The sequence below is a fragment of the Onychostoma macrolepis genome, chromosome 03 (genome assembly GCF_012432095.1).
Source record: "Onychostoma macrolepis isolate SWU-2019 chromosome 03, ASM1243209v1, whole genome shotgun sequence".
Taxonomy (NCBI): Eukaryota; Metazoa; Chordata; class Actinopteri; order Cypriniformes; family Cyprinidae; genus Onychostoma; species Onychostoma macrolepis.
Genome location: NC_081157.1, coordinates 38,542,963 through 38,565,352, shown reverse-complemented (window position 1 = coordinate 38,565,352; position 22,390 = coordinate 38,542,963). Strand labels below are relative to the sequence as shown.

Genomic DNA, 22,390 nt, shown 5'->3' with positions numbered 1-22,390 from the left:
AAACTGTTCTATCATGTGTAATTGGCCTTCGTGTATTTGGAAATTTGTGTCTTCCATTTCTGGATGTGTAAACACTGAATGAAATTATGAGTTTTTGGAGACAAAATTGCATGTATGAATAGCTGTTTTGAACAAGTTATCAGTATATGTAATAGAACCACTGTCACCTTGTGCTTTTGAGTTTGAGATTGTATGTAAATCTCCTACAATTATTATCCAGTCTGTTTTAATGTTACATTCTTGTGAACTGGTACATTGTTGTGTATTTTTTTTTTTTTTTTTTGTGAAGAATCTAAACAGGGAAAATGTTTTACTCTTACAGTAAAAAAAAAAATTAAATAAAAATAACATTCTGAAGCCAGGATGGTCAACATGTAGGTGACTTGAAATACTGAAAAGAGTAACTGAAATGTTTTTCTTAATCTTACCCGATGGTCTCTGAATTGTGAAGCACCCTCTAGTGTTCATTGAGAGGATATTAAACCAGGGGATTTTTTTAATATTCACAAAATGAATTTTATTTGTTGTATTGCTCTTGTCCATTTGTCTTTTCTTCATTTATGAATTGATTATTCATTCATGCATTAAAAGCATTTTGAGATGACCTATAGGTAAGAGAGATAAAAATAAATAAAGAAACCAAGATTGTGCAACCATTTGTTTGAATAGTATTATGTTACTTTTTGGGTTTTACGGTAATTGTCATCTAATGATGTAATTTTGGATGGCTCCGGTTTAGTCACGCCTCTTTGGACCCTCATTCAGAGTGAGACTAGAGACCAGCAAACGCCTGGCAACTACTTTCTATCGTGGCTGCTTTTCGTTGTTTACCGTCTCCAACAGTCTACGATTGCTTTCTTTGGCTCGTGCACATTTGCTAACGGTGAGTGATGCTGTGATTCTTTTTGAAATGTTGTAGCCAAACAAAGTGCCTACGTCCCAATGTGCATACTATCCTTCCTAAATTCTGTGATGGTAGTCATTTTCAATACTATTTAGGGTGGATAGTATGCACATTGGGACGCAGGGAGTGACTTGGTTTTTTTATGAAAGTGAAAGAAAATGCACTTCTACGTGTTCGTGAATTATTCAAGAGATTAAATGAATTATAACGAGCCATGGTCGCTGTTTAAAATCGGTTAGACGTGTTTTTGACCTCTGCTGAATATTGATTAATTTATCTTTTGGCGGTCTTTAATCTGTTGCATCTTTGCACGACCATCGGCATCGTTCTACTTTTACTGTTGTACATTTCTTTTTAAATATGTAACTTTGAAGCTTTCAGATATGAGATATTGTAGAAAGTTTGAGCGAATGAGTGAAATAAAGTGCTTTAATTAATGCACAGAGAGACTAGTTGAGTTTGTGAAGGGAGGGGTCGAAGCGCAGCTCGTCGAAGTAACAATACAAGTACACATGTGCCACAATTCTAGGAAATATACAGGAAAAATGTGTGTTTCGTGTAAAGAAGGTGTTTTGGTGGTAGACTGCGACTTTGATTCTGATACATTTGCCTTGTAAGTCATTGGCTGACGCGCAGATGTTGACACAATATTGCAGAAGTCGTGTTGATACTAGATGACAGTGAAAAACATCATCCCTAGAGATGTGTGCTTTGCTTCTCAGTTTTGCTTCACCAGAACAAATAACAATGTAACTTAGTGTTCTTTACTGCTTTTGATTTAACGCTACAAAAAAAGTGTCTCAGTATTGGGTTGATGACTTAATCTTCTAGAACATTGTACAGGAAATGAAGGTACACCTGACCTTTGGCAAGTCTTTCACCTTATATAAATAATGTTGAATTAACATCTTGATTAATGCATTACATAGTTTAGGATTATAAGACTTATATAAAGCTACATTTTTAAACATAAATATGTTTTTCCATTTTGAAGAATGAATTTTTTTTAACCCAAAATGGAAATTTGTTCTCCCCTTTCTGCTGAATGCAAAAGTAGACATTGACTCGACTGATGTATTTGGTTGCTGTTTTCTATGCACTTGCAATACATTTTTAATTTTCAAAACGATGTAAGAGGGGGTTCTGGGGGTTCATATGACTTGTTCACTATATTACAAGTCTTCTGACTTGCAGAAGTCTCTCTATGCAGATTTTTTTGTTATTTTGGATTTTGACAATCTCAGTCTGCAGTGACATTCATTAATTGTGATTTAAAAAAAAAAAAAAAATTTGTTTCAGCAGGAGTTAAAAAAAAAATTATTTTTTTTCCCCCACTGGAACACAAATTCCAAATCGGTGAATCATATTGCCTAGGTTTGGAACGAATATGAGTAATGTTACCTTCAAGTCGTGTCGGAAAGATTGTGTTATCAGGTTGAACGCACATGATTGCCACCACAAAGTTGGCGAGTGTGTAAACTTTAGATTTTCTTTTAGCTCAGAGTTGGGGTGTGTCAGTTAGAAAACATAGCAGATACAAGGGTACAATTGTTGAAATTATTACAATTATTAGTATTATTTTTTTTAAACTTATCAACAAAACTAGTTACTGGATACACAATACAATTATTATAGAATAGCCTATATAATGATTAAGGTTAAAGCCTAAATTGAATAAAAACATAAAACATAAACACACCTGATGCAGATTGTTTATGTATCATTATGTAGAAATAGATTTCCAAAATCTTATTTTATTTTTTATTTAAAAAAAAAGAAAGCATCAGTATTTTGGTCTGACCAAAGTAATACCTGACATTGTAATTACATCTTCCCAACTCGTAAATACAAATTTCCCAGTATCATTGATTGTCTTAGGTGATATAATTTATGGTTATTTAGTGTATTATTATTATTGATTTGAGAAAGTAAAATGATACTGTAAACTACAAGGAAAAGGCTGATTACGTTGAGGGTTACATATACAGGCTGATGTTCACTATTTTTCCCAATACTGAAGTCATAGAGCTTAAAGGAACCCAGTGAAATGGTGCCACTCGTACATGTTTTTGTATTTTGAGGGGGCTGATCCATTTTTTCCATTGTTTTGAAAAACAATTGCATCATAACACATTTCTTGTCTTGAAAATTATTTTGTGTCTTCACTCCACATTGTGTTAATTACTTGTTTCTGCCTAGACCACTGGGACATGCTTCCAGTTACGTAACTGATAGTTCTCAAGTTGGGATATTGGATTTTGGAAAGTGACAGCTTACCCCGTTGGGACCTTATACAGACAACTAGAGGTCATCATAGTGTACTGAATCTGACTAAAAGAAATACTGCAGTGTGCTCTCTTCCCTTGTTACACAATTATGAGGTTATCCAGACAGAGGTTTTATTAACAGGATTTTCCTTGTGTGTGTAGCCATTTTGTGTGACCTGGTATAAAAACATTGATTTAAGAGGATATCTCTCTGTATAATCCAACCATCGAGTTAATGGAGAGAGCATAATACAAAACTGACACATGCATGTTTTAATGTAGTTAAAGACATGAGGATGGGTATCTGATCATCTGTTTACATAGACTAGCACAATCTGTTGCTGTTCAAACTCAAGAACAGCAAGCTCATAGTCAATAAGGAAGAGGATAATGAAATGGCAAATTATGTTAATTTTTTCTAGAGAAAGCACCTTGAGGTTTTGCTGTCAGAGAATACCATTGAGATGTAAATTGGAGTTCAAAGCCTCTTGACAGAAAAGATTTGGCCTTTTCAACTCTACCAGTCATATACATCTCTTACAAAGATCATATTTTGCAAGCATCACCATGTGTGTGACCTATGCATTTCATATTGTGCAATCCCAACCTCGGTCAACCAGGACAAAGTGGGTTGAACCTAGTATCAGGTGGAGTCTGCCTGTTCATGCTATTTCATTTTGATTGTTGTTCTGTACCAGAGAACTTCATCATGAAAGCTGTTCTGATCAGAAGAGCCATGCAGCGTGTTTCAGCTGCTTGATCTGTGATGTACTATTTCCAGATATTTGCTTTCCGCAGGTTCTGGAAAAACAACCAAATGACCATTGTTGTACTAATTGTTCTGTTTATTTGCGTAGCCTATTTATTAGGGATGCACCGAAATGAAGATTCTTGGCCAAAGCCGAAGCCATTTCAAAATGAAACACTGGGCCGAAGACCGAATACCGAACACGTTTTTTTCCCTCATGTATTTAGCCAGTTGTTTTCACCATTGCATAAATTTAAAAATGCTTACTTAACACTGAACATTTTTAGTGTTAAGTATTCTAGCAGACATTATACCAACAAAGCACAATTTAACTTAAAATTAATAAGTTAGTAAAATAATATTTTTTGGGATCCCTTCTTGAATCTGTTATGTATTTTTAATGTACAAATAAATGCAGCCTTGCTGAGCAGAAGATAATTCTTTTAAAACATTAGAAAATATTACAGATCCCAATTTGAACACTGTGTGTGAATGTTATAATAAATGAATTAATAGAGCTGTTGTAATTATTATTATTATTATTATGTTTTTTTTTTAAACTGACAGTAACAACTGACGACTAACACTGTTTCAGCTCAGATTTTCCTTGCACTTTGGACTTTGAACCCTGATGCCTTGAGCTCGTGCAGCGCTGTTTGAACATGCAATTCATGCGTGTATTAGAAAACATAACGTTCTGCAGTTAATTTATCAAAGGCCATTTCACGATTTCAATTATCATACAGTAACTAGCGACAACCACCCCTTCCTCTTCTCAGTGAAGACATGCGATGCAGTTCTAAGCAGTCTCTCGCTGTCGGTGCTTGTAATGATTTTTGTGTCTTGGACAGTTTTAAATGCTTTCACACTGCCGACACGTTTGCTGTATTAGTGCGTGCCTCTGTTTGATCGCGTCACGTCATTTTTCGGTATAATTTATTCGGTCTTTACGCTTTTTTTTGCTATTTTCAGCCAAACAATTTCGGTTGTTGAACATTCGGTGCATCCGTAATCCGTACGAGTATGGAGGAGTTTGATGCTGATATAGAAATAAAAATAAATAAATCGATGTTAGGATGAATGCACATAGAAATCTTTTTATGTTGTATTTATAATAACTGTATTGTTGGAAACCCATCAGTCCTCGGATGAGGAAACTACCCTACCAGTTTTGATTAACTGTTTCCTGGTTGTGTCCTTTGATTGAACAAAAGGTCCCTGCCTCCCTGATTTCCCTCCTGCTAATGCTTGTCTCAAGGCCGTTTGGAAATTTGGATACGTTTTTGGATCTCCACCCTTCTGAATCCTGCAAAAAAAAAAAAAACCTAAGCTTTCCCTGTTTTCCATCATGTATTCTGCATTTCTAAATAATCAAAATAGACATGTTAACTTGTATCAGCTTGTTAGTCTTTGTGGCTAGGCCTGAATATCTTCACAGATGTGTTTGTGCACAATCTTAAGCAGTGGCATTTTGTCAGGATACCTGTGGTGTAGTTTATGTGGGGCAGTGAATTTTATTATAGTGCATTTTCATTTACAGGGATAATTCACCTAAAAATGAAAACGGTTTACTCACCCTCTTGTCGTTACAAACCTGTATGATTTTTCCCTTTGCAGAAATATCATGGAACAGACCAAAAAAAGTCTATCAATTATTAGTCAAATTTAAGTTGTTATTCAATGAAAATCCCAGCTTATTATTCATTTTTTTTAAATGATTTGAGAACTACTCTTTTAAGCACAATCATTGAGTAAAGTATCTGTTTATTCAGGGAAAATGATCCCTTCGATTCCTAGGCACCATGTTTTACTTGATGGTTTCAAGAAGTATCACTTGTCTTTCTTTTCTGTGCATAAACAATGAAAAATGTTTCAGCTTGCTGTGTTCAAACAGGTCAAATTCATATGTCTTTTGCACATGGCTTTACGAAAACAGGAAATGGCATGTTGCTGTAACTGCTGCTGCTGGCATTGAAGTATATTCTGCAAAATGAAAGGACATTCCTGAATGGTAGAGGCTAAATGTAAAGCTTAAGACTCAGTTATTGAAAGAAAAAAAAGATTGACCTCTTTTCTGAATATTGTGTGCAGTATGTCCCCATGTTGTGCGCCACATTGTGCTCAAATGTGTCGTAAAACCAAATATTTCAGGGTCTAATATGTCACTGGAGAAAGTTTTGTGCACTCTCATTCACGCTGTATTCAGACTTATTGAGGTTGTAACATTAGGATCTGAGTCAGAGCTGTCCTTGCACCCTGAAACTGTGGGCCGGATTCAATAGTGTGCCGTCACTATGTGTAGAAACATCGATTGTTGAAAATGTAGGCGTCTGGACCTGGCAGAGGTTTTAGTCATTTTGCCATTCATTTTAGGCACATTATTTCATTTCCTGCAGGCTATGATGCATGCAAACTCTTTATTATATTCATCCGTCAGTTTATATCCATTTAGCATGTTTTCCTCAGGGAAAACATCTGCAGGAGTGGGCATGGTATTGGACGAAGGCAGCTGAGGTTGGCGTGATAGTTTTACTGTGCTGGTGTGATAATGATTGTTGTTGATTCCATTAAGTGGTGCGGTTTTGTTAAGTGTATCTCTTAACTCGCGTTTTGTTGGAAATGTACATTCATTGGATCGTTAAAAGGCAATAAAAGCAGTGCTCCTCACTTCCTGTGTACCTTACAAACTGAACCTCTTCAGGTGCTTTCAGCCCTTGAGTGCAAACAAACGGATAATTGTAACCCACGCAACATTCCCACCTCCAGACGCGTCAGACTGTCCCTCTCCCGGACATGTCCCGCAGCTGTTCTGTAGCCTGGCAACTCACAGTCCAGATGGAGAGCGTTTAGATTCCCTTTATCTCTCCATCACTGCCGTATTTATAATCACTACCTTCACAGAAGCTTCGCCCACCAATACGGGCTACAGGTGGAGTGCAAGAGGAAGAGGTGGTTGATGTCACCAAGGTCGCCGCACTTCCTCTTTGAAGAACAAGTAGTGCTTGTACCAGAGCACACTGTTGCTGGTGAGTAGCCCGGTCACGTCAAGGCCAGAGATGAGGTTGATTTCAAAGCTGCTTGTTATTACAGTTGCTAGATCAGGTGTAGATTAGTAAATCAGCAGTTACATACCGTACATAACTTTCTGCTGATGACGTCTACTTGTGATCTTCCTGCTGGGCTTGTTTGTCCCAACAATCAAGCTTGGAGGGAATGTACGTTCTGCGTACATGACGCAGAACGTACATTCTGCGTCATGTACGTTTGTTTGTGGCCTTTGCATGCTTCATTCATTTTGTATCATTTGTATGCTTCATGTAAAGAGTATGCTAGAACGTTACCCAGCTAACAGGAAATGTTCTCAAATCTTGGCCTAGGTAAGTAGTAAGCAACATTATTAGAATGTTCATTCAAATATAACTGGTCTTTAATGTTCTAAAAGTGTTAGCACAAAAATGCTATTATTCAGCATGGAACATTTCTCTTTTCTGAGTGTTTGTTTAATGCTTTAAGAATTTTACTACTTGTTTCAGAGAACATTCAAAGTAACTTTTCAATAAAGGTTGCATGATGAGAAAATGGAATGTTCCGTTGATGTTTGTGTACACCGGGGGAAAAAACCTTCACTCAGAAATGACTAGTTAATTTCACAAGTAATTACAAATAAGTGGCAACTAAAGACATTTAGAAGTAGAAAAACTGAAAAATAGTATTTTCTTGTAAAACATACTCCAATATGTAACATCTTTGTACAGTTTATAACCAAAGAGAAACTTTTTTTTTTTTAAACAAATTTTGAACATTTTCATAAACACTGGGAACATCAGCAAAACCTTCTTGGAACATATTTTTGTTAGATGGTGGGTAGAATATGGGATTTAGAACGTTCCGTGACGTTGCATAACTGCCAAATTCAAACCTTTGTCTGATGCTGAGATGCCGCTGCACTTGTCATATAATCGCACCTATGCAGTGTTTTTAACCACATAATGTTTATTTTATGCTTTAGACATTTAAATACACAAGTACTAGTAAAACAATACATTTAGAGTTCGTAAAATACACTCAGATGTTTATGGAAGCAGCAATAACAATCCATTCAAATATAATTTTAAGACGTGTTTTATTAATATCAAATACACATAGTGTAAGTAACTATAAAATTCACTCTATTCTTCTCCCATTTCACCCGCCACTTACTTGCATGTATTTCCCGAGAAATTTATGAATTTACGTGATGTAAATCCGACTGACAGGACTCTGAACTGCCGCGCGAACAAACATGGCGGCGCCCATCTCACGTTACAGATCACGATCAAGATCATTTAGAACTGTTTTTAAATAAAACACACTCATTTGCACATATTTGTGAATCGGAATATCAGATAGTTGATTATATGGTAAGCAAGTTTATGAATATTTTGAATAAAAAAAAGAAAAACGAAATAAAAGCCATCCATCTGTCATACAGTGTTATTGTGGCCGCGGTGTGTCACGTGACAATCATGACGCGTCGCCATGGAAACATTAAGGGGAAACGTTCTAAAATAAGGTCGCCTATTTTAAACTCACCACTGAAAAGGTTAAACTAGTTGTTGTGGGCGGTACTCAAGTGTTTCATCATTGCTGCTTTGACATGAGTTTCCTGTTAGGTGATGTAAATGCAAATGTACATTTTCTGGCCCTGCTGCATGTTTTATTCCCTGTTTTTATGAGTGTGCAGCGCTTGTGCTAGTATTTTAAGTCCTTATTGACCTCAAGACGTAAATTGAAATCACATTTTGTCTATAAAGACCTGTTCTGTTGTGCTACGGTATATTGCACACTGGCATGGCATTAGGATCTCTATTCACAATATGGCTTAGTGCTCCTATTGTGGAACAGAGTTATTTGCCTACGCAGGCAGACTTTTCAACAGCAAACTCTGGTTAGAGGTGGAGTTGATGGAAAATTCCAGTAAATTCCATAGCTGACCTTAGTGTGGTCTGTGTGCTCATTCTGTTGACCTTTGTCTAAAAGTTGTTGTTTGGTTTTGGACCTCTTTGAAATTATGGACAAATTGTCTAACAGCTAGTTTCTCTGTGTATTGCATAAACAAATCATGCATGTATAGATTTAAAAGTTTGGTGTTAGAAAGATTTTTTGTAAGACATTAATACTTATATTCAGAAAGAATGCATTAAATCAATCAAAAGTGACGGTAAAGATACTTTGGTGAAGAGACTTTCAACCAGTAACAAAAAATGTTTTTGAACCAAATCATCTACCCTGCCTTTAATGATTCAAAAATAATACAAAAAAGCTTAAAATCAAGTTATACACAATACTTCTTATTTAAAAAAAATAAAAAATAAAGTAATTCTAAAAATAATAATAATAATAAAAGGTAAAGATCATATGACATATTTCTTACTCAGAAATTAAGAACTTGACATGCGCACTTTTTATTGCGGAGTAATAATCCCCTCAATATCTCCTTTAATGTGTTGGTTACAAAATATTCTAGAGATTGGAATTATTTGAATTGTAATAACATCCTTAGATTCTCCCTAGTATCTTTGTTTTAATTTCAGCAGGGTGCAAGGGGAAATATCACTCCCTGGCTAGGGGGCTGTCAAATATTGTCTTTGGTAATAGGAAACTCCATGTGGAGTGGCAAAGGTTGAAGAGTCTGCTTTATATGAACAGAATTCCTTACAACATTACTGTGGTAATATCATGGCACAGTGGCGGTAATACCCTGGTGTTGTAATATGTGCTGTCAAAATATGTTGATTGCCAAATTCATATATTGTGGTATTTACATTGTTCAAATGACCAAAACCTTGGTACTTTTTGTGTATGATGGAAGTTTCTTCCTCCTGATGGGATGAACAGCCCGTGTCCACTTCTGCTGATGTGTATGTAGAACGAATGAGAGCAGAAGCGAATGTTCACCCATGCATCAGTACCTCAGCACACAATCAGCGCTGTATAATTGGCTCTGGCTTTCAAACACTCACTGGCCTCGTTTTCTGTTTATGGGGCATGCTGAGCCTGACAGCAGAAAGCTATAATTGCAGTGATGTAATCCATCTGAAGGTACAAAGGGCCCTTTCTCATCTCGCATCTCTCGAGGGAGCCGTTGGTACTGTGTTGCCATGGCAGAGCCGCCCGGGAGTGTCCGGAAAGCCGCTTTGCCACTTCTTGGGTGCGATTTGAAATAATCAAATTATTATTTAATATGCTTTATTGCACATAAGGAACATCTTTCTTGGTCATCCCGCTCTTGATATGATTTGTGTGGGCTGTAATGGCCCAGAGGAGAGCAATGCCAATGTGGGAGGGCGTGCGATTATGCATTCGGTGCCATTTCCTGCTGTGATTACTAGGGATGCTTGACCCTTCCTGGCCCATTCATGTTAACATGCAGCGCTCCACTGCATCAGTTAACAGATTCCACAACCAAAGTTTGTAATATCTTCCCGGTCGGGGTGGATCGGTCAGATAGGGCCAACAAAGGCTAAACGTGGCCTGCAGCATCAACAGTGAACGATCGCATTATTGTCTGTTGCAAATGGGAGCTGCAGCCTGCGGCCACTGGAGGCTTGTGTTTCAGTGCTGGTGGTTATCAGGGATGCTGAAAGACAAAGTCAAGGGGCACAGCTGACATTCGGTTTGATAAAAATTGTATATGAATAATATGAATAATTAACAACATCTATAGTAGTTGTATTTAAAAGGAATATGCAAGTGAGAGATGCAGAGAGAGCTTGGATATGGAATGTTATAGTTGTATATTTAGATGCAGGAGAAGAAATAACAGGCTTTATGTCTCATGCTTCAGTAGTAAAGTAATTAATTGCTGATCTGAGTCATGCAGTGTCGGGTTTGTCAAGTGGCTCCCTCAGGCTGTGTTGCATCCTCTGCTGTGTACACTAGAGATACTGAGTTACCTGAGATCTGTGTCAATGTCACAGCCAGCTGTCTGAGGAATTGCAATATTATTATTATTATTATTATTATTATTATTATTTTATTATTGATTTGTTTTATTTTTAATTTTTTGTTGTTTCACAGCATTGAAAAAGTCTCTGAAGGATGGGTATCAGGTATCTTTTTTTATGATGAGTGCTTCTCAGTGATTGCTTTTTTTTTTCAGTGTAAAAAAATTTGATTTTTGTTGAATGCTGCTTATTAAAATTATAATCAAATTAATTGGATGATATGCTGATTAATTGATTAGACATAATTGCATGTATCAATATATTTGCTGAGAAAAGTCACCAAATATATATTTATACAAATTATCTTTCTGTCTGTCTGTCTGTCTATCCACACATGACGAATTCAGATGCAAAAGCCTCTAAGTGCCATTTGAAATTTTCTTCTAAAATGAGGATTTTTCTCAGGCACCTATGTTCAGATATTTCATTTTAATGGCAATGAAAATAACACATTCTTTGCTATTAAAGTGAAACTACTGAACCTACACATAGGAGCTTGATACAAATCCTCATTTTAGAAGAAAATGTTAAACTTTTGCATCTGAACTCTTCATAGATACAGTGGGGAAAATAATTATTTGATCCCCTGCTGATTTTATAAGTTTGCCCACTTAAAAAAAGAAGGGTTTATCATTTTTTTTAATGGTAGGTTTATTTTAACTGATAGAGTCAGAATATCCAAAAAAAAAAAAAAAAAAAAAAATCCAGAAAAAAAAAGCAGCATACAAATGTTAAAAAAAGATTTACATTTTAGTAAGTCAAATACGTATTTGATCTCCAAGCAAAACATGACTTAGTACTTAGTGGCAAAACCCTTGTTGGCAAGCACAGAGGTCAGACGTTTCTTGTAGTTGGTCACCAGGTTTGCACACATCTCAGGAGGGATTTTGGTCCATTCCTCTTTACTGATCCTCTCTAAATCATTAAGGTTTCTTAGCTGTCTCTTGGAAACTCGAAATTTCAGCTCCCTCCACAGATTTTCTATGGGATTATGGTCTGGAGACTGGCTAGGCTACTCCAGGACCTTAATGTGCTGCTTCTTGAGCCACTTCTTTGTTGCCTTGGCGGTATGTTTCGGGTCACTGTCATGCTGGAAGACCCATCCATGACCCATCTTCAGTGTTCTGGCTGAGGTTTTGTCCAAGATTTACAGTACATGGCCCCGTCTATTTGCCTCTCAATGTGGTAAAGTTTTTCTGTTCCCTTAGCAGAAAAACAGCCCCAAAGCATAATGTTTCCACCTCCATGCTTGACTGTAGGGATGGTGTTCTTGGGATGATGGTCAGCATTTCTCTTCCTCCAAACACGACGAGTCGAGTTGATGCCAAAGAGCTCAATTTTGGTCTCATCTGACCACAACACATTGTCCCAAGCCTTCTCTGAATCATTTAGATGTTCATTGGCAAACTTCAGACAGGCCAATACATGTGACTTCTTGAGCAGAGGGACTTTGCAGGCACTGCAGGATTTCAGTCCATTGCGGCGTAGTGTGTTACCAGTGGTTTGCTTGGTGATTGTGGTCCCAACTGCCTTGAGATCATTAACAAGCTCCTCCCGTGTAGTTCGGGGATAATCCCTCACCTTTCTCATGATCATCCTTATCACATGAGGCAAGATTTTGCACGGGGCTTCAGACTAAGGTCGATTGATGGTTGTTTTGTATTTTTTCCATTTCCGAATAATCGCACCAACAGTTGTCTCCTCCTCACGAAGCTTCTTGCTGATGGTCTTGTAGCCCATTCCAGCCTTGTGCAGATCTACAATCTTGTCCATGATGTCCTTTGACAGCTCTTTGGTCTTGGCCATGGTAGTGGAGAGGTTGGAATGGAAGATACAGATTCTGTGGACCGGAGTCTTTTATACACACAGCGAGTTGAAATTAGGAGTATCTTCTTAAAGTGACAGGACTAATCTGTGTTCCACATGTGCACATAACCAATCTGTGGGAGCCAAAATTCCTGTTGGTTGGTAGGGGATCAAATACTTATTTGACTTACTAAAATGTAAATCTTTTTTTAACATTTGTATACTACTTTTTTCTGGGTTTTTTTGTTTTGTTTGATATTCTGTCTCTATCAGTTAAAATAAACCTACCATAAAAATGATAAATCCTTCTTTTTCTGTTAAGTAGGCAAACTTACAAAATCAGTAGGGGATCAAATAATTATTTTCCCCAATTTGTGTGTGTGTGTGTATATACAGTATCTCACAGAAGTGAGTACACCCCTCACATTTTTGTAAATATTTTATTATATCTTTTTATGTGACAACGCTGAAGAAGTGACGCTTTGCTACAATGTAAATTAGTGAGTGTACAGCTTGTATAACAGTGTAAATTAGCTGTCCCCTCAAAATAACTCAACACACAGCCGTTAATGTCTAAACTGCTGGCCACAAAAGTGAGTACACCCTTAAGTGAAAATGTCCAAATTGGGCCAAAAGTGTCAATATTTTGTGTGGCCACCATTATTTTCCAGCACTGCCTTAACCCTCTTGGGCATAGAGTTCACCAGAGCTTCACAGGTTGCCACTAAAGTCCTCTTCCACTCCTCCATGACGACATCACGGAGCTGGTGGATGTTAGAGACCTTGCGCTCCTCTGCCTTCCGTTTGAGGATGCCCCACAGATGCTCAATAGGGTTTAGGTCTGGAGACATGCTTGGCCGGTCCATCACCTTTACCCTCAGCTTCTTTAGCAAGGCATTGGTCGTCTTGGAGGTGTGTTTGGGGTCGTTATCATGTTGGAATACTGCTCTGTTGATCATGCTCTGCTTCAGTATGTCACAGTAGCATCCATGTTTCCCTCAATGCACTGTAGCTCCCCAGTGCCGGCAGCACTCATGCAGCCCAGACCATGACACTCCCACCACCATGCTTGACAGTAGGCAAGACACACTTGTCTTTGTACTCCTCACCTGGTTGCTGCCACACACACTTGACACCATCTGAACCAAATAAGTTTATCTTGGTCTCATCAGACCACAGGACATGGGTCCAGTAATCCATGTACTTAGTCTGCTTGTCTTCAGCAAACTGTTTGCGGGCTTTCTTGTGCATCATTTTTAGAAGAGGCTTCCTTCTGGGACGACAGCCATGCAGACCAATTTGATGCAGTGTGCGGCGTATGGTCTGAGCACTGACAGGCTCTTTGTATACTCCACCTTAGCAAGTCCCTCTCTCAGGGAATACGAGTGGTATCACATATTCTGGAGAGTTTTTATTTACCACTACTGTGTAAAGACACCAGCCTCTCGCTCACTTTCTCCGTGGGAAATAAACAGATGGGCGATAAGACAATGTAACTTTAAACAGGTGGTTACATAGACACATTAAGATATTTATTTTGTAGCTTGCTATTGCAGCTCAATAGAGCAGGTTTTGTTTTGAACTTGCTGTACTACAGCTGAGAGAATAGTGCCCCAATAGTACCACATATAGCTTGTCCGTTTGTACATTTGTTTGTAAAGATTTTGTGTAGAAAGCCTACTTAAAATTTATTTGTTTGTCATTAAAACTTTATTATCTACTCATGTCATTTTAGAAGGCTGAACTGACTCCTGTTAACTGAACCCACTCCCTTAAACATCCAACTTCAGTGCAACAGAGGGCGCTACATTACATACAGTCATGGCCAAAAATATAGTCACCCTTGGTAAATATGATCAAAGAAGGCCGTGAAAATTAATCTGCATTGTTAATCCTTTTGATCTTGTATTTAAAAAAAATTCACAAAACTCTAACCTTTCATTGGATAATAAGAATTTAAAATGGGGGGAAATATCATTATGAAATAAATGTTTTTTTTCTAATACACATTGGCCACAATTAACGGCACCCTTTTATTCAATACTTTTTGAAATCTCCATTTGCCAGTTTAACAGCTCTAAATGTTCTCCTATAATGCCTGATGAGGTTAGAGACCACCTGACAAGAGATCAGAGACCATTCCTTCATCCAGAATCACTCCAGACCCTTTAGATTCCCAGCTCCATGTTGGTGCTTCTTCTCTTCAGTTCACCACTCATTTTCTATAGGGTTCAGGTCAGAGGACTGGAATGGCCAGCAGAAGCTTGGTTTTGTGCTCAGTGACCCATTTTTGTGTTTTTGAGGTTTGTGTTTGGATTATTGTACGGTTGGAAGATCCAAACATGGCCCATTATAAGATTTCTAACAGAGTCAGTCACTTCTTGTTTTTTCTATCTGTTGGTATTTGATAGAATCCATGATGCCATGTGTCTAAACAAGATGTCCAGGACCTCCAGCAGAAATATAGGCCCACAACATCAAAAATACAGCAGTATATTTCATTGTACACATGGGGTACTTTATATCCCTGTGTTCACCAAAACCATCTTGAGTGTTTGCTGCTAAAAAGCTCTTTTTTTTTTTTTTTAGTTTCATCTGACCATAGAAGCCAGTCCCATTTGAAGTCCCAGTCGTGTCTGATAACTGAATATGCTGGAGTTTGTTTTAGGATGAGCGAGGATAATTTTTCTTGAAACCCTCCCAAACAACATGTGGTGATGTAGGTGCTGTTTGACAATTTTTTTATTTTTTTATTTTTTTTTTAAAGGTTTTCTGACCCCGAGACTCAACTATTTTCTGTAATTCTCCAGCTGTGGTCCTTGGAGAGTCTTTAGCCACTCAAACTCTCCTTCTCACCGTGCATTAGGACGATATAGACACACGTCCTCTTCCAGACAGTTTCGTAACATTTTATGTTGATTGGAAATTCTTAATTATTACCCTGACGGTGGAAATGGAAATTTTCACTGCTCTAGCTCTTTTCTTAAAGCCGCTTCACTAATTTGTGAAGCTCAATTATCTTTTGCTGCACATCAGAAATATATTCTTTGGTTTTTCTCATTGTGATGGATGATTAAGGGAATTTGGGCTTTGTTTCTGTTTTTGGTTCATCATCCAGACAAATGTCATGCTTTGTATTTTAAGGAAATCCTGCTGGAGAACCCATTTCAGTCCAAAAAACTCAAGCTCCTCACCGTCTCTGTCTTCCCAGTATCCTTTGAGTGTCCTACCATCAGCATGTCCTCAGACGCATCATCTCCTGTGAAGTCCACCACCCCTCCTCTGTCCCCGCTGTCTCCTGTCTCTCCAGTTTCCCCCAGCTCTCTGCGTCTGCCCGCCTGCCGCCAAAGAGACCGATCACCCTCCCCTATGAGGGGCTATCTGATTCCCAGCCCCCTGCCCACCCGCCGCAACCGCACGTGCTCAGCGTGAGTACAGCCACAACCACCTACTGTTGTCCCTGTCCATGTCATATCTTCATGCGTTTGTGTATATATGGTCAAAACGGCCATTTTGTAAAAATAATATTAGTGTAAAATAACTGTTTTCAGTTTTAATACATTTTAAAATCTAACTTTTTCGAGTGAAATCAAAGCTGAATTTTCAGCATCATTACTCCAGTCTTCAGTGTCACATGATCCTTCAGAAATCATTCTAATATGCTGATTTGCTGCTGAAGAATTTTTTTTATCGATAAGAACAGGTGTGCTGCTTAATTTTGTGAAAACCATGGTACCCTACCATTTAAAAGTTTGGGTTCAGTAAGATATATATATATATATATATATATATATATATATAATATATAAAAAAGAATTTTATTTTGCAAGGATGCATTAAATTGAACCGTATTTGAGACTGTATTTATAACATTTATAATATTGCAAAATATTTCTATTTAAAATAAATGCTGCTTTGAAATGTCTATTCATCAGAGAATCCTGTATTATTTCCACAAAAATATTGAGAAAAAAAAAACTTTCAACATTGACAATAATAAGAACCATTATTAATCATTGAGCACAAATATCAACTGATAATATTTGAGCACCAAATCATCATACGAGAATGATTTCTGAAGGATCGTGTGACACTGAAGACTGGAGTAATGATGCTGAAAATTCAGCTTTGATCACAGGAATAAATTATATATTAAATATTAAACTAAAAACAGTTATTTTAAATTGTAATAACATTTCACAATATTACTGTATGTTTAATCAAATAAATGTAGCCTTGGTGAACATAACATTAAAACATCTTAATTATCCAAACGTTCCATATTATTTTTTAGATTGTGACCTAGGCACGTTTCTGTGAAATTCATCCATATGTAGAAAGTTGAATCATGTGTTTTCCTCTCTACCACTACAGTGCAGCGCGTGCAGCCGAGGGTCCAGCCTTCACTGGGGTCTGCAAGTGCTTTTCACGTTCCAAAGGACATGGTTTCATCACGCCATCGGATGGAGGCAATGACATTTTTGTGCACATATCTGAGTGAGTTCACCGGGGAAACATCTTGAACCTTCAACAAGATTTCATGCTCCTACATCCAAGCCAACACGCATTCCACAACAAACCCAGTTAACTCGGAATCACACGTATCAACAACACCTTGATTATCAGTGGAGCAGATGCAAACACAAATCATTATTAATATGCATTCCTAATCGGAGATCATAAATGTTAGTGCTCCCAGTGTATTTGTAGATGGATTTGAGCTGATCGTGAAGGAGAGGCTTCTGGGAATAGAAACTTGTGGAGTGTGTGTGTGAAAGGTCTTTGTGTCAAGGCTCAGTTAAACACTTGTATATGAGAGATAAGAGCAGTCACTGGCTTCTCTCAGATCAAGTGTGTTTGACCAGTGGAAAAATGGATAGACTTGCCAGCTGCCCTCTTGTCAAACATTCAGCACATTCAATTATTTTATAGATTTTACAGAATGTTGGGAACCTTCAGATGAGCGTTTGCACTCTTTTGGATTTGCTTAGTTCTAGATTTATTAATGTTCTTTAACTACATAAAATGAAATTCTGTAAGGTTACTTTTGAGAAAACATAACACATTTGTAGCATGTATTTCATTATGTATTTCCAAATGTATAATTAACAGAATATTCAACAGGAAAAAATATATACACACACGCTTTAATTCTATAATTAAAAACCATAATTAGTTAATATTAATAATTTTAAAAATATATATTAGTATTGAATAATACAAATATTTTATATATATACAATACAATACAAATAATATACAATATTATTGTTTTTTTTTTTGTTCCACCATCAAACTAAATGTTGGTTACAACATCAAGAAAATAATTTCAGAGATTGAGAATAGTAAAATAAAAATGACTTTATCACCAAAATGTCTAGTCTTTGTGTAGACTTTGTTCATGGCATTTTTTTATTTGGAAATGTCAATCTGCTCCTTCAAAAATATCTGTATACAATAATTACCAGTGTGTTTTCCATGTAAACACCTTTGACTAAATCCATCAAGCAAACACATCTAATGTTTTGCTAATGATCTCCATTCTTCCCACAGCATCGAGGGTGAATATGTGCCTATGGAAGGAGATGAAGTTAGCTACAAGATATGCTCTATTCCACCCAAACATGAGAAGATCCAGGCCGTGGAGGTGACCATCACTCATTTAGCACCAGGCACGAAGCATGAGACCTGGTCTGGAGCGGTGGTTGAATCCTGAGATCCTCTCTTAACTCTGAACTGTGTGATAGTGATGTTAAAATGGGTTTCTGTCCCTTTTCTGGAGGTTTGGGGGGGATGGGAACGGGGCTGAATGAATGATTGAATGCCTTTAAGTGCTGTGTAACATGACGCCACAATTCCAAGAAAAATATATAAATACTGCATCTGTTTTTCCTCCTTTCTGTTTTTTTGGGCTCAGGAGGGGAGTTTGTTTAAAATTCTATTGTTGGGTTTGTGGTTAATAATGTGGACTGAACAGCAGTCAGTTATACTTACACTAACCATCTGTAAATCGCTGATTGATTTGAATACTTTTAAGAACTGACTGCACAATCTTAACGCATATCTAAATTGCTAAAATATGTAAATTTGCTTCTTTTTTTTTTTTGAAAAAAAAAAGTTGTCTGTGTATGTCTACATTGTGAAAATATATCATTTTGATCATTTCTCATGTGCACGTGTGTTTATTGGTCATTTTGGTTCAAACACAGTCAAGAACAATAGAAGATTAATCAAAATTGTCAGATTTATTTTAACAGATTTATTTTATAGCTTCCTCAGACAACATTTAGATTTTATGTAGAAATTACATCAATTTCTTTCTATTTGTACTACACACAACTGTAAACATCTGCATTTTTTTAATATAATTGTTATTGTATGTATCAATAATACACATTTCTCAATTAAATACTGATTTTGCAGAGTACAGACAGCTTTCACAACTCAGGTCGCAGCTATGCACACTGCCTGTTCACAACATTAAAACAACATGAATTACATTTCTACATTACACTAACATATGGGGCACAATATCACGAAAGAGTAACACTCTGTGTTAGAGAGGGTTTGATTTCGTACATATTAATATTTGATGCGTTAATGTCAGTTAATGTCAGGAACTTGATTCCGATGCGGCTGGAAACATTTTAGTGTTCACAAACAAAACTTACACAATGAGCATTGCATAATCTCACTACAGTAAGTACATACTGGGGTTTAAGTGTTTTTAAAAAGGAAAAGACGGTTTGTTTTAATCAAGCTGAAAGGACGTTTACTCTGTCGGCTCGGAGCAACTGGAAGAGGAGAATCACCCCAAAGATCATAAATGTTTACAGGCTATGATAACCATTAAGTGAAGATGGCCTTGTAGTTGTTATCCAGCAAAACGATATACCTTTTCTTGCACGGCCTGTAATGAGAAACACGAGGGGATCATGTTCACCTGAGCAGAGGCTTGTGCTTTTCAAACAGGCTTCCTGACAGATTTCTATTGTTAGGTTGATGTTTGGCTTTGAAAAATACAGATTTATGGCCTTTCATTCACCCTGTTAATGCTGTAGGATTGTAGAAAATATCAGCCCTCACATTACCACACCAGGTTGTGCTTTATATGTTTGTGCTGGAAACACTGCGCTCATATATCTCACCGGGATTCAAATGAGAGGCCTCGTGTCTCAGACAATGGTTCTTTATGACTGAGCAATGACAGTAAAGCTGCCACCTCAATAAAGGAACTTGTTGATTGCTTGAAGGTTTTCCTCTCTACGGACGTCTTATTAAAATGGGAATAGAGGCTCTATAGTTCTCTGCACTTTCACTTCTTCCAGCTTTCCATTGGCTTTCTCTAGTACCTCAGAATGCAATGAGGCCAACGCTGCTTCCACGGTTTGTCTTTCACACATGCTTTTAATTCAGAGAGGACTGTTATATTCAGGTACTCTGGAAATTCAATCTTCCGTCATGCAAAATTTCACACTATTGACATTTCAAATGCAGCCATTTCTCTATAGATACTACAATAGTTCGATTTCATGTCCATAAATGATATAATCAATCAGACAACAGCTGCTTTTCTGTAGTTTTGGCGTCATACACAATTAGATCACTAATCTTTTAATGTTACCTTCCAAATGCTAAGGACTTTTTTTATTTGACATATAAAGGGATATAAGAAATATTGCGATTTGAAATCCTGTCCTGTGTCTGTGGTCACTATATTGCTTTATTCAGCTGACTTGCTGCTTGTAAAGCGCTTTGGGTGTATTGCAATACACAATAAAGCGCTATATAAATGCCTCATTCATTCATTCATTCATTCATTGTAGGACACAAACTGAGGTGGATTTAAATATGTAATTTGAGTGGGATCATTCCTGCAAACTCCTTCAGATCTTCAATCTGTCAACCCTCAGTAAAAGACGAGAAATATGTTGATGGGGCTGAAATCTGTCAGCTAAATAAAAAGAGATAGAAAACAGATTTCTATCCTTCTTAATTAGTAATGACAGGAAGAGAGTGAATGAAAAGAGAGAGACAGAGTGACCAATTAATTGTGACAGGCTGGTATAAACCCTTGAGTGGTCTTGGACCCCTATGTGCTCCGTAATCAAGGCCGACCTGGCAGCAAGAACTCTATTTATGCTCAGCCAGAACGTCGTTCAGGATGTTCAGGAGCTGATGGACATGGAACTCCTTGAAGACCAAAGCAGGACGGAAACGGATGGTCTTTTCTCCACAGGAACCCATAAACAGACCTGGTGAAAGAGCACAGCATCCCATAAAGCCACTGCATCTTATGGTGAAGACCAGGTCTAAATTTAACTTATTTATGTGTAACTTTATTATTATTATTAGTCTAGTATTAATAATTATTATGATGCAAAACAACAATAATAATCCTAATGATAATTCATATTATGATTACTGTTATTGTTGTGATTAACGATCATAAATTTGATCAGATAATTATTATTATCAGAATTATAAAATAATTAAAATTATTACTGTTATTATTATTTTCAATAATAATAATAATAGTTAACAGTAAGCACAACAACCACAGTAGTAGTACCGTACTGTGTAGTAGTTCATTAGTAATTATATTTAGTAATTTAATTAGTAATGTTCAGTTAGCAATAACAATATTAATATTCATAAAAATACTAACAATTGTTATTATTTTTTATTATTAGTAGTAGGTGATAATGCACGCATTGATATAATAATAATAATAATAATAAAATGATACATTATATACATACATTATATAATGATATATTGTATACATTATTATTATCCTTAAAAGTTATTACTATAATTACTTTATTATTACTAAAAATTGAATATTAGATAATAACTATGCTATATGCTGCTGCTAAAGACACAATGACCTTTGTAACTTTTATGCAAGAAAAAATACATATAAATAATCCTACTATTAAAATAACTAAAGTGGCCATGGCTTACCCTTGTTCCTGGCCTTATTCATGATACTGTCACGTGTGGCATCATTGCAGGCGTCTATGGCACAGAATGTACCCTGGCCGCGGGCTCCGCTCAGAATATGAGGGTACTGGGTCTACGTGAGGGGAAGAAGCGAGACAATAAACGAATGTACAGCCCACATGTGAAAGGTATCATCAATCTACAAGCACAGCCTCAAAACAAACACTCATTACGCTGACAAGATCGATTACAGGCTCAGGTTCCCAGCAGAAGTTATGAGGCCGGCTCTCAGATGAACAATGAACGTCCACATAATAGAACCATTAATGCTTTTAAAGCATCTCGCGTTGAGCTGTGGCACCTGTGAGGAATCAGTCATGTGGGGGTATAAATGGAGATGGCCGTACCTGCAGTGCGTAAAGGCCCTGTAGAAGAGCCTTCCCTGAGCGCACCACCTCTTCCAGAAGGTTCTCTCTTCGGATCACATTAAGCACCTCTAACAAGAACAGATTCTTTGAGGGGTCTCCCATCCAAGTGTTGAAGATTCTGTAGGGCTGAGGTGCATAGAGTCACATCAGGTCATTATACTTGTGTAACTAAAGCGTTCTTATACTTAAGTCTTCTTTAAAGATGTCATGCAACCAACATTTGCATTTTGAGGCATTTATTTGATGTCTTTTAGCTTTGAGGTCATCTAGAGGCAAATACACTATTAAAAGTTATGGACACGCTT

The 22,390-nt window shown here is 37.0% G+C and overlaps 2 protein-coding genes across 7 annotated transcripts in view; one reads left to right on the top strand and one right to left on the bottom strand.

Moving 5' to 3' along the window:
* Nucleotides 1–723: 723 nt before the first annotated feature.
* carhsp1 (calcium regulated heat stable protein 1) lies at nt 724–18,875 on the top strand. 6 transcript variants are annotated; one of them, XM_058768481.1, is made up of 5 exons: nt 762–883; nt 15,301–15,430; nt 15,923–16,139; nt 17,086–17,208; nt 18,265–18,875. In XM_058768481.1, exons 3-5 carry the CDS (start codon nt 15,949–15,951, stop codon nt 18,425–18,427), a joined length of 477 nt encoding a protein of 158 aa, XP_058624464.1. In that variant the 5' UTR covers nt 762–883; nt 15,301–15,430; nt 15,923–15,948; the 3' UTR covers nt 18,428–18,875. The 6 variants fall into 6 exon arrangements, with proteins under 6 accessions (XP_058624462.1, XP_058624461.1, XP_058624464.1 ...); XM_058768480.1 differs by having other exon boundaries at nt 763–883; nt 15,856–16,139; XM_058768479.1 differs by lacking the exon at nt 15,301–15,430 and having other exon boundaries at nt 724–883.
* Nucleotides 18,876–18,937: 62 nt separating this feature from the next.
* abat (4-aminobutyrate aminotransferase) overlaps nt 18,938–22,390 on the bottom strand; it is a 30,890-nt gene continuing 27,437 nt past the window's right edge. Inside the window, exons 14-16 of the mRNA XM_058768475.1 lie at nt 22,065–22,211; nt 21,679–21,790; nt 18,938–20,966 (exon numbers count right to left, since the gene is read on the bottom strand). Of these exons, the coding sequence (XP_058624458.1) occupies nt 20,845–20,966; nt 21,679–21,790; nt 22,065–22,211 (381 nt within the window). The 3' untranslated portion in view covers nt 18,938–20,844. The remainder of the gene's footprint in view (nt 20,967–21,678; nt 21,791–22,064; nt 22,212–22,390) is intronic.